This window comes from Cyprinus carpio, chromosome B9 (assembly GCF_018340385.1).
Source record: "Cyprinus carpio isolate SPL01 chromosome B9, ASM1834038v1, whole genome shotgun sequence".
Taxonomy (NCBI): domain Eukaryota; kingdom Metazoa; phylum Chordata; class Actinopteri; order Cypriniformes; family Cyprinidae; genus Cyprinus; species Cyprinus carpio.
This window is the reverse complement of record NC_056605.1, coordinates 16885990-16903419: the sequence shown is the minus strand read 5'-3', so window position 1 is coordinate 16903419 and position 17430 is coordinate 16885990. Positions and strand designations below refer to the sequence as shown.

At 34.5% G+C, this 17430-nt stretch overlaps 1 protein-coding gene across 4 annotated transcripts in view; it reads left to right on the top strand.

The window, feature by feature from the left end:
• The first annotated feature begins 766 nt into the window (after positions 1-766).
• Positions 767-17430, top strand: part of LOC109095827 (leucine-rich repeat and calponin homology domain-containing protein 1-like) — a 47574-nt gene continuing 30910 nt past the window's right edge. For 3 of the 4 annotated variants that reach the window (XM_042731188.1, XM_042731187.1, XM_042731190.1), the window contains exon 1: positions 767-1148. In XM_042731188.1, coding sequence (XP_042587122.1) covers positions 920-1148 — 229 coding nt within the window. In that variant the 5' untranslated portion in view covers positions 767-919. The remainder of the gene's footprint in view (positions 1149-17430) is intronic. The other variant, XM_042731189.1, reaches the window with a different exon arrangement.

The following is a 17430-nucleotide window of genomic DNA, read 5'->3' as shown; positions in this document are numbered from 1 at the left end:
AAAAAAAAAAAAATCCTTTAAGTGTTCTTGTAAAGTCAGTTATTGAGGTCATTACAGTGCACTTAATGTAATTACACAAGTCGGCCATATAATTTAAACCTTGATCCTAATAAATTATTATTGTTTTAACACTTTCAGAATGTTCAGAATGGTACAAATACTTCCAGGATGGCACTGTTCTCCTTAGTCTGACCAATTCATAAAAATGTTAATTCATTTAATTGTATGAGTAACATTAACCACTAAAACTGACTTTAGGATATGAAGCTATCAAAAAAAATAAAAAACATAAAATATGCACAATTAACTTTTGGAGTAAAATATTAATTTATTGTAGCTCGGCACACATAGGGTTATAAATTAAAACTCTTATTATTATTATTATTATTATCTAATTATTATAAATTAACTCTAATTAAAACTAGTGTGTGCTGTATAATAAAATGATATTTCATTATATAAAATCTTAATATTTTACTTTCATGTTACTATTTAGTTATATTATGAGTTATAATTACAAAGAAAAAAAATAATAATTATGAGAGTAAATAGAGAGATGGCATTTATTGTGTGCTTAAAACCATTTGGCATAACAACCATGAATTCCCGAAAGGTGATGCTTTAATATTTTATAATCCATTCAGTAAAGTTTTCTAACAGCATTCTGCTCGACATCACCATCTGTTTGCAGCTGCTGTGCGCGTACAGCAGGTGGCGCTGTAGTAAAAGCCATCGAGCCCGTTATTGGCACGAGCTCAGATCCATAAACAAACTGCGCAGACGCGTTATGTACAGTCAGATAGCGCACTAGGAAGAAATTCACCCACCGCTGTCGAGTCCAGCACATTTTCTTTGGGATATACCTAGCGCAGAGGCTTTCGACGAGCTTTTTTTTTTTTTTTCCCCCGACGGGGCGAACATGGCGACGCTGGGACCGGAGCCCCGTCCTCATTCCCAGCTGCCCTCTGCCGCATTACAGACGAACCTGAGCGGACTGGGCTCCAGCACGAACCTGCCTCTCAACCGGGGCTTGGAAAGAGCTCTGGAGGATGCGGCGAACTCCGGATTTCTGAATCTCAGCGCAAGAAAACTGAAAGAATTTCCCCGGACAGCGTCTAATTACGACCTAACGGACACGGTTGAAGCAGGTAAAGTGATGAAGTGATGCTGTATTTATGTTTAGCACGCTGCGCCTGCTCGGTCAGACGCGCTTAGAATAGTTTTAAACGGGAATGTTCCCCAAAATGTGTTTTGTCGCATTTTGACCACTTAAAGATGTTTTGGCTTTTTAAAACTTCCACTGTAGTCCTCTAACTCAACAGAAAGCAGACGAAACATTATAAACACCCAGCACGGAGATTTGAGGATGTGTGGTACTAAAGTAGTGGATATTATTACTGTCCATAATAAGACTTCCTATGTGACCAGCCTGTCCACATACTGAGTACTATGGAAATCCCCTTGCACTTTTGACAGGGGATTTCATTTCCATCTTTGGAGATCAGCAGAACACACCAATGCCTCTGAAATGAAAATGAATGCATTTGTGGGTTGTGTTTTGAAACCAGAACTCCGATGGCTGATGATCATGGGATCTGCAGGGATTAGTTCTTTTGTTTACTCTTTATTGCGCGACGTGAATAATTATCTTACAACCTATTGACGTTGTTTATTAAGGACACTCTCGCGAGGAGACACTTGAGCTTTCTATCAAAATGTCCCGAACGGAAAAGAATGATTTTATGCTTTTATGTGTACTGCTTATTTTGGTAATAATAACAACTTGAGACATTCATCTCCGGGAGGCATGTGACGTCAGTGACGGTAGGGATCCGTGACGTCAGTAGTGGTCGGGATCTCAGTGAGTCGAATCTATTGAGTCTCTTAAGCAAAATGATCCATTCAGTAGATCTTTCTGATACACCAGTGAGTGTTTATATATCAGTGTGTGGTGAATGAGTCACTGAATTGTTCACTTTACCAAGTCGATCAAAGAACCGAGTCCTTGCTTTTAAGGTTTATTTCGCGCCGACAATAGATTGGAGAAAGTCGACTTGAAATAAATCCACAAAATCTATTTTCTAACTGAACATCATAGATCTTATTGTGAACAATACATCCATAAATATGCATATTAATTTTTTAATTTTAATGCATATTAAATTTAATTTAATCAATAGGTCATAACTGAAACTTCCTGTAAAAATGTCAAATGATTAATCGCGATTAATCACATTCAAAATAAGTTTTTGTTCACATGATATATGTGTGTGTATTATGTATATTTATTATATATATATATATATATATATATATATATATATATATATATATATATATATATATATATATATATATACATACACACATACAGTATATATTTTAAATAAAATTACATGTATATGCATGTATATATTTATAATTTATATTGTATATAAATATATTTAATTTACAAATATAACATATTTTTCTTAAATATATACATGCATGTGTGTGTATTTATAGCCTGTACATAATAAATATACACAGTACACATATATGTAAACAAAAACTTTTATTTTGGATGCGATTAATTGCGATTAATCATTTGACAGCACTACAAAAATGACAGACATTTCTCTGGTGATGTTATGCAGGACTTCTATAATTTATTCCACATGTTTCAAAATAAACTGTTGATGAGTCAGTGCATGGTAATAAACAAGAATGATTCATTCACTGAAAAGATTCAGTCCCCAGTAGTCGTCATAATGGATCGGCTGCGGGAAAAGCCAAGATGACAGTTAGGAATGTTCAGAAAATGGGAGATCTGCTTCCGTTCCCCGTGAATTCCTCCGCACTCCCCTCAGCTCAGAGGCAGGAGAGCAGCTAAAATAGGAAACAGGAAAGGGCAGACCGTAGAAATGGCAAATTCCTAACATTCTTAAATGGTCTTCTGAAGTACTTTAATGCAGAAAATTATACATCCAGTCCATTGTGATATTTGGAATGTATTAAGTGTTTTTATGTGACTAAACAGTCATCATTTTAGTTGCTTATGATGTCACAGTTCACACAGATTAAGTCATCCTTACCCTGAAAAGTTACTGCAAGATATATTTACTCACTCTGCATTATTGACCCTGTGGCTATTTAAGATATATTTTAAAAGACCCTAAGAAGACTTCAGTAGGAGTGTTGGTTAGGACTCATTCAGGTGTTCTGTGCCTGTTCCACAGTGGATTTCAGCCCATATTTCTCCACACAGTAGCTCTGGATTCCTCAGAAGTTGTCAATGTTTTTTGTTTTTTAACTGACTCAAGATATTTCAAGCTGGGACATGTTGTCCTCACACACACACACACACACACACACACACACATTTTCTTTGTTGCACTCTCTACCATTTCACATGTGGTGTTGGGTAATTTCCACTGCTAACAAAGCCAGTGTGTAGTCTTTTATTGTTTTATTTTATTATTATTATTATTTTTTATGTATTTACGGCCTTGAGCTCTCTGTCCTTTGGGTAGAGGATGCCCTGTTTATGTTGCTTCAGGATGTTCTAGTCTTCACCATCAACACTGTATATAATAAATGAGTCAAAAATAGCAAGAAAATTCTGACATGTAGCAAAACTGTACTGTATCTAGTGTGTATTATTATAGAAGTTTAGAAAGTGTAGAACTGAAAGTGAAAGCACATTATATTATATATTTGTTATATAGTTATACAGCTATGATTATAGCTGTTGTAAATGCATAGTAGTGTGTTGTAGTATGTGCATGCTAATTTTCCCTATTTTTAAGTTCATCTTTAAAAACACTAGTAATTTAATAACACTGCTAAGTGTAATATTTAGCCAATTTCAAAATGAATATCCATTGTCATAGTGTACATTGTAATGCTGTGATACCTAAATGTACTAAATGACTGATTTAAATTAATAAATATACAGTATACTTCCTTTAAGTTTAAAAAGTGACTGTAAAGACATTTATAATGTTACAAAATATCTATTTCAAAAAATTATGTTTTTTTTAATTTTTCATACATCAAAGAATCCTAAACAAATGTTTTACTGTTTACACAAAAATCTTAAGCAATTAAATCTTAAGCTGTTTTCAACATCAATAATAATCAAATCAGTAGGCTGTATTAGAATGATTGCTGAAGAATCATGTGATACTGAAGACCGGAGTAATGAAAATTCATCTTTCCCATCACAGGAATACATATTTTAAAATATTTTTATAATTTAAAACATTTTGACAATATTCCTTTAAAAATTTTGACAATATTCCTTTAAAACATTTTCACAATATTTTACTTTATTTTTGAGAATCAACCATTGGTCTGTCGGTAAATTGAAAATAGTTATGGGCTTGTCATTATTGACAGAGTGCATCCCTAATAAAAGCAAATGTGTTAACCAGCTGAATCACACAGTGGACTCTAATGTAATGCAGTTCCACTCATAGCAAAGTACAAAATAGTTTAAACCGTGTGCATCAGTTTGAACATATATGGTCAGTAATGCATCAGTGGTTCACACGAGTAAACAGATCAGCTCTGTGTTCTCTAACACACTACTGTTGCACTGCGGTTTTAAGCAGCACAGGTTCTACTCACAACCTGATGCAGTCTTGTCTGTTTCTGTTGGTTGTTGCTCTTAGAGCCATGCAGCATATGAGGTGGCATGTGTGATCCACACACTCCTCTTCGCACACACACACCCACATGCATTACCTGTGACCCGTGCTCAACTCTCCCATAGATACGTAATGATAATGTTACGATGAAGCTATCTACTCACTCTCACCTTCTAATTTAATCTGCTGTCAACCCACACAAGCACGTTTCACATGAGCTCACATGCATGCACACAGACCTTGTTACACAATGTATATATTTTGGCCTTTAAAACACACAAATTGTAGCACACACACATTGCTCACAACACAAACCCTCTTCCTCATGACAGCATTTTCATAAATATGGCCATGCACAAATTCCTTTCTATGACATGCTCTCTGAGCCAAGTTTTGTTTTTGTTGATGGTCAGGGTTTAATTTCAGTGCGACAACTGCTAATAGGATTGTAGTATAGACTGTTGAGATGGTCTTCATCTCACGTTCAGCTTCCTTTTTCTGTGGTACTTGGAGTGCTTGGGTGGGTGGATGCAGGGGTGTTTAATGCGTAGTTAAAAGAATCATGGGATAACACCCACACACATGTACACACAAATACTCCAGCCTTCAAATATTGGGTGTGTGTAGGAGTGCGTCTTATCTCTGGGCAACACCACTTTTGATAAACATTATGCATTAAAGATGCATTACATCAACACCTTTCAGAGTGTTTGCTAATGCTCCATGGCAACAGCACGCCACCCATTACAAAGCCCAGGCATTCACTGATAACCCGAAAACAAGGCAAGGAAGAAATGAGAAATGCATTTGCCAGAAAAGCTCTTTGGGGTGTTAGTGTTTATATTAATGTTACATTAACGTTATTACATGTAAGAATCTATAGCAACTTGTTGTTCCGTAGGGTATTCTTCAAAAACTGAAATCTTATTTCTTTTTTCCCCTCAGTTACTATTATTTTTATTAAAAAACATACAGAATGAGAATTAACAATTTTATATTAATTTATAACAGTCCTTGTTTTTGTTCATATAAAAGTTATATATAAAACATCACTTTGTTTTAAGGTCCAATTCTCGCTATTAACAAACTATTAATATGACCTAATAAACTCGTAATTTGCTGCTTATTTCAATTAAATTCAAGTTTATTTGTATAGCGCTTTCTACGATACAAATCATTGCAAAGTAACTTACAGAAAATTAAGTTTCTACAATATTTAGTAGATGATTTATAGTTAATAATAAGGTAGTTGTTAAGTTTAGGTATTGGCTAGGATTAGGGGTGTTTAATAAGTTCATGCAGAATATGTGCTAATTAACAGCTAATATGTTAACAATAGGCATGCTAATAAGCAACCACTTAGTAGTGAGAATTGGTCCCACAATATCTTCTTTTGTGTTCAACAGAAGAGAGGAACTCATTCTGGTTTGAAACAACTTGAGAGTTAGTAAACGGTGACAGAATTTTAAATTTTTCCCTTAAAGTATTATGAACTGATAATATAAAATACAGCTTTATTGATCTTGGTTAATGTTCATATCTAAATATATTATCAATATGTTAAGATTTCCACTTAAATTATTATTACATGTGAATGATAAACATTAAACATTTACCTAGAATAAATTATGTTACAAATACAGTTCATAATGCATTAGCTAATGTAACAAAATGAATCTATTGTTAAGTATTACAAACTAAATAATTACTGTTCGGACACTGTTGAGGCCACTTTAGGGTTTGATGAAGATTGCTAAAAAGTGCTGGTGTGTGTGTGTGTGTGTGTGTGTGTGTGTGTGTGTGTGACTTAATGGGGGCATGTGTGTCCTGAAGGGTTTTGGCTCAGTAATGTTGTAGGGCTTTCCAACCTACGCCTTGTTTCCTTGGGTTTGTAAGAGTGTCACAGCATTGCATGATGTTCTGAATGGACGTGATTGCTGTCAAATTTGGTGCTGTGTGACAGTCCTTAAACTTTTGGGAAAAATGCATTGTCTGAAAAGCAGATGACCAGTGACAAAATATGTACGGAGATAAATATGTAAGATGCTTTAGGAGAACATTTTCTTAAGGAAATGCACTTGAGTGGCTTGTCACAACATGTTGAAATGTGCTTTTGCTCATCTCAGTTTTCTTACTATGCGTACACACCGCCGCCGTCGAGAGCGTCAAAAATCGGTCTGCCCGCGATGCCAACAACGCTGTAGAAAGATTTGTGGACGCTCTGACGCTGATTGAATGCTTATCTTGTATTTAAAGTGGTCAAAAAGCAAACAAGCTTGTTGCTCTTGTGCAGACTGACCACAAGGAAGGTAACATTATAAGTTAACCTCATTAAATATTGTTGTGGACTAGGCATGGGTTTTTGGCGGTATGATAACCTTAAGCAAAAACATCACAGTTTCACGGTATCACGGTATTGTTGTTACAGCTCTGAAATGTGTTATTTTTAAATGATTGGGTAAAACAAAAAATTATAATAATAAAAAAATTGACCCTGGACACAGTATATTTTGTTTTTGAGCAACATACAGAATATTAGAAACAGTAGAATTAGTTTATTTTTTCTTTGATTTGTTTCCTAAAAGAAAAAAATAAAGACTGACATCTTTATTTAACCTAAATCTGTAATTACAGTTATTTCATTATTGTTATATAATTCATATACATATAATTTATATCATTTCATATCATTTAGTTATATAATAAAAATCATGCACATAATTTGATTTAATAACCCATTTTGAAGCAAAAACAGAATGTTCTGACAAGCTTTGTGAAATTATACCACATAAACTTTCGGGAAGACAGTCAGCTCCCCTCAGAAACACATTTATATAAACCCCCAAATCAGTATTGAGGATTTTCTTCCAATAATTTGTGCATCATGAACAGTGAGAGATCTGCCTGCTACAGTATTTTTCCTCTGTGCGTCCGTCTTCAGCGTCTCTGGCCTGTGTTAACGGCCGCTAACAAGACTTCATATTTTCACATAAAGGACATTTTGGAAAATGATTACATTGCAACGCAGTTTGTGCAAGTCCAGAACAGAGAGTTGCAATAAGGCAAAACATGGCCGGTTGCCGATTGCGTGAAGGTGAAAGTATATTTCTGCCGTCCGCGCACCGTTGGTACTGTCCATGTGGATTCATCCGTCCGCGCTCATCTGCGGTTAAGTATACTTTTGAAAGCTGTGTGGACACGGCTGTGCGTGAGACGGAAAGGAACGCTAAATGTGAAGTGTACCCGGGCCATTCTACACACACGTGACTGACCGCTCACCCGCACCAACAGAAGGAGGAGGGGTGAGTGTTACTCTCTACACTGCACTCAGCCTGAGGGATTCCTACTCTTTCGGTCTCTGAGGAGACATGGAAAACAGCGCATACCGCAGGAACGGTATAATGGAAAATATTTGTGGTTTTGAAACCGTGACATTTTCAAATCGCGGTATACCTTGAAACCGGTAATCGGCCCATGCCTATTGTGGACGAAGTATTAAGATCCTTTACCTAATAATGTGTAAAGCACTAATACCACACTGAAAAAATACTCTGATACAAGTAAAAGTCCTGCACTGAAAATGTTACTTAAGTAAGTATAATCAGGTATAAACATTACTTAATGTAAGCATAATCAGGAAAATTTAGTTAAAGGTTTAAAAGTGAACTGGGACTATAATACTATTATTAATGATATCATTAGATTATTTTTCCTATAACATCAATGCACATCAGCAACTCACCAGGAACACCAACAATCTCAGACACATTGGTCCACGCATCATTTTTATTTATTTATGTCCCTGTACGCAAACAGAGACACGTTGTAGATTAATGGGAAACCCGCCACAGCAAAATCAACCTCTTCTCCATTTTGCTTGGTTACTAATGTGGTCGGAACCAACGTTTACAGATCTGCATTCTCTAAAATCCTCTCAAGCGGTGGACTTCTACGTTCCGATTCGTTGCCGCCGAACTGCGTCATAGCTGATTACCATGAAGTTAACCGGATTTCAACTCTCCTCGACGCTCTCAGCGGCCAAGTCTCGTCGCTTTGAAGCTCTCGATGGCGGCGGTGTGAATGCACGGTTAGGATCTAGCTGTCACTCACTAGCGTCCCAGTGAAAAAAAATCTTTTAATTTGAACTAAAAACATTTGTCTGATTTGTCAGTTATGAGTTGCCTTGTAAGATTGTTTACTGATATTCGGCACTGTAGAATTTCTCAGTTATTTCTCAGTATCTTTTAGTAATTCTGAAGATATTCTGTTTGTATCTGTTTTATGTGTGTGCGCATTGTCTTGGAAAACAAAATAACTAATATTTTTTTTTACTAAATATAAAGTATATCTATAATACTAAATACAAATAAATGTATATTAAATATAAAATATTAAATATACTTCTTGCTAAAAATTGATTTCATGATAAAATCTAAAGAAATGTTAACGAGAACACAATAAAGTTTAAGATTTTGAAAAAAATAAAAACAAGCAATTGTCGCACAAAGCAAAAGAGTGAAAAACAAATACAAAATTCAGAACTTCATGCTCATTTCTCAGTGAAGCAGTTTGTAATTAAATATTTTGTATCAAGTAGAAGCATTTTCACCAGTGGTTTTTAATAAACAGGTCATTGTAAATTTTTTTTCTGGTAAATAGTCTGTAGTTCTGTCGGAAGTGACTGAAGTGCAGGTCATGTTATGAAATGCCACTTTGTGTGTATCTTTGTCAACCTGCTTGAGTAATTGGCACAAAATGTAACTTAGACTCTCCATATATTGCTTAGTTATAAAGCATGTTAAAGTAAAGAATATTAGGATAAATTAAACGAACAAATAAAGTATTGTGAGATTTCTGGGCAGGCAGTACCCGAACAGGTTTTCATATGTTTGGGAAGGGGTGTGTAAATGTGTGTGTTTCCCACGTTTCGCCAGGAGGAAATGGCCTTTTCTGCACATGTTATCATACAATGAGCCAGGGAGGAGACAACATCCTGCCTCTGTCTTACAGAACAAACCTGTGTGTTATGCTGCTATACAGTTAGAAAGATACACAAATGAAATCAGGGGCATCTGACAAAGGTCAGAGAGAAAATCAACACCATCATCAATCAGTGTGGTTCATTATCACACCCTGGTCTTTTGTTTTAAACCAATATTGTAGACTAAACTCCATAAGTTACATCAAAATATGTAAAGCAGTATTTTAATGTAATTGCTTTTTTTTTTTTACCTGGGCCAGTTAACAACTTCCTACCACCTAGAACTACACTACTGTTCAAATGTTTTGGAAAGATTCTGTAAGATTTTTAGCCTGCATTTATTTGATTAAAAATACATTGCAAACAATAATACTATTAGAATTTAAAATAACTGTTTCTATTTTATGTTAAAATGTATTTTATATGATGACAAAGCTGAATTGTCAGCAGCCATTGCTCCAGTCTTCAGTGTCACAAGATCCTTCAGAAACTTTAATTATTATATAAAATATTATTATTATTATTATTATTATTATTATTATTATTTTTATATAAAATGTTGAAAACAGTTATGCTTAATATTTTTTTGTGGAATACAAATAGATGTATTAATATTTTTGTGGAATACAGTCTTAGATGAATAGAATGTTCAAAATAACAGCATTTATTTAAAATAGATTTTTGTAACATTTTTAATATCTTAATTGACACTTTTGATCAATTTAATACATCTTTGCTAAGCTTTTGAACATAGGGTCCCTGCAGGTCCTTAAAGAGTTAAAAAAGCCTTCAATTTAGTTTTATCAAATTTAATGCCATAGAAAGTCTTAAATATCTTAAATTGTATAAGAAAAGTCCTAATATCATATAAAAGTCATAAAAATCATCACCAGGAACCATGATATGGCATAATGTGATTGAATATTAAACTTTAAAAGGTTAATGTGAGGCAATTAATGGGAGCACTGCATGTTTGAAAACTATATACATGATGCTGCTGTGTGTGCTACAGGCTCATGGTTTTAGAGCAGTTCACAGATTAACACCAAGCGATTGCTGATTGCTAATTATCCACTGTTGATGAATTATGACATTATTTACCTTAAAAAAAATTTCCCATTCTAATAAGCACAGCTCATTATGTTTAGATCATATGTATCATGTCACATATAATCATATATTTGAAAATATAATCATAAGAAATTTGACTTATCCCGATTCTTAAAAAATGGTTTAAAGGCTAGAATGTGAGGCGTCATTCTATATAAATATATTATTTTATATTTATTTATTTATTTCCAAAAGCTGAACTGTAAAGTTGTTTAAATTCTTATTACAGTCATTTTACCGTTAAGGATGTTACCATAGACATTGCTCTTCCTCACATTTTTTGTATTCATTTTATTTGTGCAGCTCTTAAAGAAGATCTTAAAAGCCTTCAATTTGATTTTAAAAACCCCGTAGATTCCCTGGTACAGGTATGTATTGTAAGTAAATATATCTCTTATAAGATCCACATTGTATTTACCTGGTGAATGGTGACCTGTTTTGATCAGTGATCCAGTTTAATATAAGGTAGTATGTACAGACACCAGCGGTTTGTGTCCTTGAAACTGTGATATTACCCAGATTCATCTGCCCTACATACACTCTGAGACACTCACTTTATCAGAGCTCCACCCAGACACCAAAAAGAGGGTCAAAGTGTGTGTGTGTGTACTATTGATGGTCATATGCTTGTAGTATTTCATCAATAGATCATTCTCTGGATCTTTGAGTTACTCTTTGAATATGTATATGGCCTTGCTATACATTTGCTTGTATACAGTGGCATGCAAAAGTTTGGGAACCCCTTGCAGAATCTGTGAAAATGTGAATAATTTAAACAAAATAAGAGAGATTATACAAAATGCATGTTATTCTGTTTTAGTACTGTCCTGAGTAAGATATTTTACATAAAATATGTTAACATATAGTCCACAAGACAAAAAGAAAATGGCTGAAATTATTAAAATAACCCCCGTCAAAAGTTTGGGAACCATTGGTTCTTAATACTGTGTGTGGTTACCCGGATGATCTGTGACTGTTTTTTTTGTTTTGTGATGATTGTGCATGAGTCTCTTGTTTGTTCTGAACAGTTAAACTGAGCACTGTTCTTCAGAAAAATCCTCCCTGTCCTTTAAATATTTGAACCCTTTCCAGCAGTGACTGAATGATTTTGAGATCCATATTTTCACACTGAGGACAACTGAGAGACTCAAACACAACTATTAAAAAAGGTTCAAACATTCACTGATGCTCCAGAAGGAGAAAACCCGATGCATTAAGAGCCAGGGGGGTGAAAACTTTTGAACAGGATGAAGATGTCCAGATTTTTCTTATTTTGTTGAAATATAATTTTTTTCCATTTAGTACTGCCCTTCGGAAGCAACAGAAGATTCTTTTAAGGTTCTCAGAAGACAAATTAAGTACAATTTACCTTGATCTTCAAATTCAAAAAGTTTTCACATCCCCGGCTCTTAATGCATCGTGTTTCCTTCTGGAAACTGTATCTCCTTTTTTAATAGTTGTGTTTGAGTCCCTCAGTTGTCCTCAGTGTGAAAAGATGGATCTCAAAATCATACAGTCACTGCTGGAAAGGGTTCAACTATGCAATAAATGCTGGAATACTGAAGAATCTGCAGGACAGGGAGGATTTTTCTGAAGAACAGTGCTCCGTTCAACTGTTCAGAACAAACAAGAGACTCATGAACAACCATCACGATTCACAAAACAAAAAAACAGTCGTGGATCCTCCAGGTAAGCATAAGAAACAAGGGTTTGCAAACCTTTGAAGAAGGGGGTTATTTTAATAATTTTTTTGTCTTGTGGACTATTTGTAAACATATTTTATGTAAAATATCTTACTCAGGACAGTACTAAATAAAATAAAGGATTTGTATGATCTCTCTTATTTAGTTAAAATTATTCACATTTTCACAGATTCTGCAAGGGGTTCAAATGTCGCATGCCACTGTAATTGCTGGAAGATATATACATACATGTATGTATGTTTGGTGGGGACAGACGGACTGAGCTTGCTAATCAGGTCACAAGTCTTATGGTAGAATAAATCAGCCCATTCTGCTCAGGGTGTAGAGTGCAGTGATGCATTGATCATGAAAATTAAGTGTGAGTTATGGAAGTTTCAATTTTAAATTCCAAATTCCTGAAACAAATCAAACAGAAATGTATTTCAGGTTTTCTCCATTCATTTAGATAGGATTTGGTCTTGTAGCTGTGAGCTGTGGGAGGCTTCTCAAATATGTCCGCCAAGTGAACAGACTTTCCTTGAAAGGGACTTTGATATCAATCAGCCTGTCAGATGCACAGCATTTGACAAAATTTATTGTAAAAATAAAAATAAATCAGACAAATTTTTGTTTTGTTAGCCTTTCTGTTATCACCATGATTCCCTAATAAACCTAAAAATACATAGGGCTCTTAAATATTTGTTGAAATTGTCAATATTTTGTTATTTTTGGTATTTACAGAGATTTTCTCTCCAAATCCGTGATGATCAGAATGTATGAATGAAAGCAGTGCTGTCTGGATTGCCTGCTTGTTCAAAGTTCAAATTTGAGCGTTGATGTTTTTTTTTTTTTCCTCACAAAGCCTACCATTACATCAGACTTCACTAATGAGCTGTAAAGTTAGAAAAATGAGATTTGGTACCATCCATAAACACACAGTCACTCCACTCATGCAGGGTGAATCGGGGTGCTGCTGTCTGTCAGAGAGGAACAGTTTGCTTATTCAACAGAACTCAGAGAGCACACTTACACACTCAATGTCACGCTGAGAGTGGGCACACTGAGGAATGCTGAGTTGCAGAAACGCACAAGTACAAATGCAGCACTCCACTTGTACCTGCATTTAACTGTTGTGCCCACTTGGTATAAATCTAAGTCGGAACCATCTGTTTGATTATATACTGTAAATAAATGCACACACACACACACACACACACACACACACACACACACACACACACACACACAAACACACGCTCAGCTGATTATTCCAGCTGTAAGCCGCAGGATGAGGCCACACCCAGAGCAACATAATGACAGACTGCGTTTCTATGCCCTTTTCCCACTTCAGAGACACTTTGAGGACAGGGCAAGAGTGTTTGAGTGAAAGAATGAGCAATTAAAGCTCAAATAAAGGAATGTGAGGTGTAATTAACTTAATGAAAACTCCACTCACCCAGTCAGAAGTATGTCTGTGTCTGCTTATCAGCTTCTGCTGTCATTTGGGGATGTTGATTTTGCTTTGTTGTTTAGGATTTTTTATGTTATGTATGTATATATATATAGTGTGTATATATATATATATATATATATATATATATATATATATATATATATATATATATATATATATATATATATATATAATATATATATATATATACACATAATGTTGAAATTTATATAATGAAATTTATAGCTAACGTAGATAAGGTTGTTGAAGTTGTGATAGACTTGAGTCTTTTTGTTAGAATCAGGTTGAAAATTATTAACAAAATCAGTAATGTAAAATCAGGCTAATAGATATAATAGATTATGATTTAGTCATGTGTTTAAATCAGCACAATTCACAACAACGTTACACTTTTTTGACGATAATTAAACATTTTAACTGGATGATCCTTTTTGTTGAACCTTGAAAGGTTGAGTTTATATTTTAAATGACTCCTTTACTAACCCTTCTTGGTTATCATAGTTCAGTGCTGTTGCAGTACAGGCTGCCTTTACAGACCTACATTTCCCAGAATCCTCTTACATCACAGCGCTCCCTTGACAGCCCGTGTGTTTACAGAGCTCACATTCCGCCTCATTCTCTTCTGTCCTTCCCTCCTGTTCTCTATCTCATGTGTCTACTAACATTTTATCTTTAAACCTCCAGTATGTGTATACACACACACTTACAGAAAGAGGTGTTTTCATAGGACTGTGTGTGTGCTTTTCGTCAGGGGTTAGTCTGATAATCCATGCCATCTGTGCCATCTCGATGCCCATCTTGTGCTCTGAACAGAACAAACTGCCTCAACACAGACCGCTGTTACAGCTCAGCAAGACGGAGAGACCGTTTAGACAGAGACAGATCGCAGACGAGAGACAGTTAGAGCGACGTCTGTGTGACTAAGATCATCAGGCGTCTGTGAAAAGGTTCTGACTTTTGTTCTACTCTGTTGTACTCCTGCAGCACATCATGCAGGCATGTTTTCTTGTGTTTCCGGGTCTGTGTTTTATCTGCTGTCTCTCTTTCTTGGCTGTACCTGACTGTCCATATTGGTTGGACACTCTTGCCTGCAGTATGTGTGTTTAATATAATGTTGTTCAGTAGAGCTTTACAAACCTCATTTTGTTGTTTTGTTGGTCTTATAGGCTTATCTGCACAAGCTGTAGATTTGACCTACAGGCCTAAATGATTATTCATCCCTTTGTGTTTTGATCCCCATAAAGCTGAGATTGGGGTGAGGAAACGGGGCTTTGTGATGGCACACATAACTTAATAAGTTGTCCAAGCATATTTTCCTTATAGTAAACTTCTGCTCTGTTTAATATTAAGCACTGGTGATTATCCTTTGCTCATAATGGTTGCCTCCATCATGTGAGCTTTTCACACACTGAAGATACTAGATCTAGGTCATCTGCCATGTTCACTCTGGTTTTGAGGTGAAGAGCTTTTTCTGTTTTCAGCACTTAAAATGAAATCAGTACCACTTTGGCCATATGTTTTTTAACCTATGCGATTTGTCAGTATCCAAACATGTCCTGGCATAAGGAAATTCAGAATCTACTCTACATTTGCTTAGATTAGGGTATAGATTAGACATACATGATTAGACATGTGTAGTATTCGGTAATGCTATATATCACGGTAATGAATATGCACGATATTGTTATTGTGGGCACTTCTAAATACTGTGAATAATTATATATGACAAATTATTCAGATTTTGGAATGCATTTTAAGAATACTATTCCCATCAACTGGTCAAAATGCACAACACCGCTGTGTGCTGCTTGAAAGAGCGTGTGCTCTGATGTAAACAAGCACGCATGAGAAGCACACGAGGGAACGTGTGATGAAAGCACATTCACTCTCTGACAGCAGATGGCGCTAAACTGCAGAAAATGCAGCCCTTACCCTGGAAACCCCATAAATAAAGAAGCTGCACTACTTTCTAAAACATGTTTAAATAATTTTAAATAGCCATTCAGATTTGTGTATTCACTATGATGTTCATCACAGCGCCAAATACTTAAGTATTTAGACTTAATAGGCTATTTATTTTCAAACTTATTTTTGTTCATTTTAATCTGGACTACAACATGCCCTTGATAATTGTTTGAAAGTGTTTTGATTCTTTATTGTTAATTCACACTTTACATTAGGGCTTCATTAGTTAACATTAATTAATTCATTAGTTAACATAAACTGCCAATGAAAAATTCTTCTGAACATTCATTAATCTTAGGTATTCCGATATTTAATAACACATTGTTAAAAGCGAAAGTTGCAACTGTATTATTTAAGGAGCTAACATGAACTAACACTTGTATTTTTTAACAAAGATTAATAACTTCTGTAGCAAATGTAGCTATTGCTTGAGCAACATTGTGAATGTTAATGGTTAACTAATGAGATCTTATTGTAAAGTGATACCTATGGGTCTTTATAGTTCTTTTGGACTCTAATTTTTGTAAAGTTATTAAACCTGTTATTCCGTTATTATGACCACTTTTTTGAAACAAATTTCAGTAACGTGATAATAGAGCAATTAATCGCAACAGAAAAATTTGATACCGGCATATCCCTATACATGATATATCTGTGACTGCGTCATATTAATTGACATCAGCATTTTTTTTTTCATTGGATATTAGATATTGTATCAAAAAGAAATATTTATTAATCTCTTCTGCTTTAAAGTATAATGTTATAAATACACTTTTTTTGTTGTTGTTGTTGTGTAGACTAGTTAGGCCTTTGTGAAAAGAAGTGTGCTATCTTAAAAGTAAAAGCTAAAAAAACAGAACATTAATAAAATGAAAGGCTATTTAAGTGTACTTGAAGAGAGTTTTTAACACACATAAGTATACATTATGAAAGTGCACATTATAATAATGGAACTTTTTTTTTTTCAAATTACATTTTAAGTACATTTTAAATCAATGGTTTAATAATTTTTTTGCGCTTAAAACAATTAAACTTATTTTGTGTACTTGTAGTATATTGATATTACATTTAGATTATATTTTATATTATACATTTATTATATTTAATATATGGAAATTACAATGTGTATTTAAATACATGATGTACAATTTTAAATAGATATGACATACAATTTTATTGTAGTTTACCATAAATGTTTGTCAGTACATTCATTAAACATAAAATTGTTTAAAAGCATGCTAAAGTGCACTTCTTTTTAACAAGGGATAATATTGTAACATAACATCATTTTGTGCAATAGAAATTTTTAGCTTATCACTATCGCCAGAATTTCGTCATCAGTGCATCCCTGGTATGGATGAAATTTAATACATCTCCAGTTTTTATTTTTACTTTTACTTAGTGCGTTATGGTTTGCGTATTATGTTTTTTGTACCTCTGAACTGCTTATTAGGGGTAATATTTTGTAGGACTGTTTATCCAGGTCCTGTCTCAGAAAATTGGGTGTGTTTTGACTACTGTATGTATACTGAAGTGTAGTATGGGTGCCTCATTCTTGACAGGCTTGTTTAATGCATGAATACTACT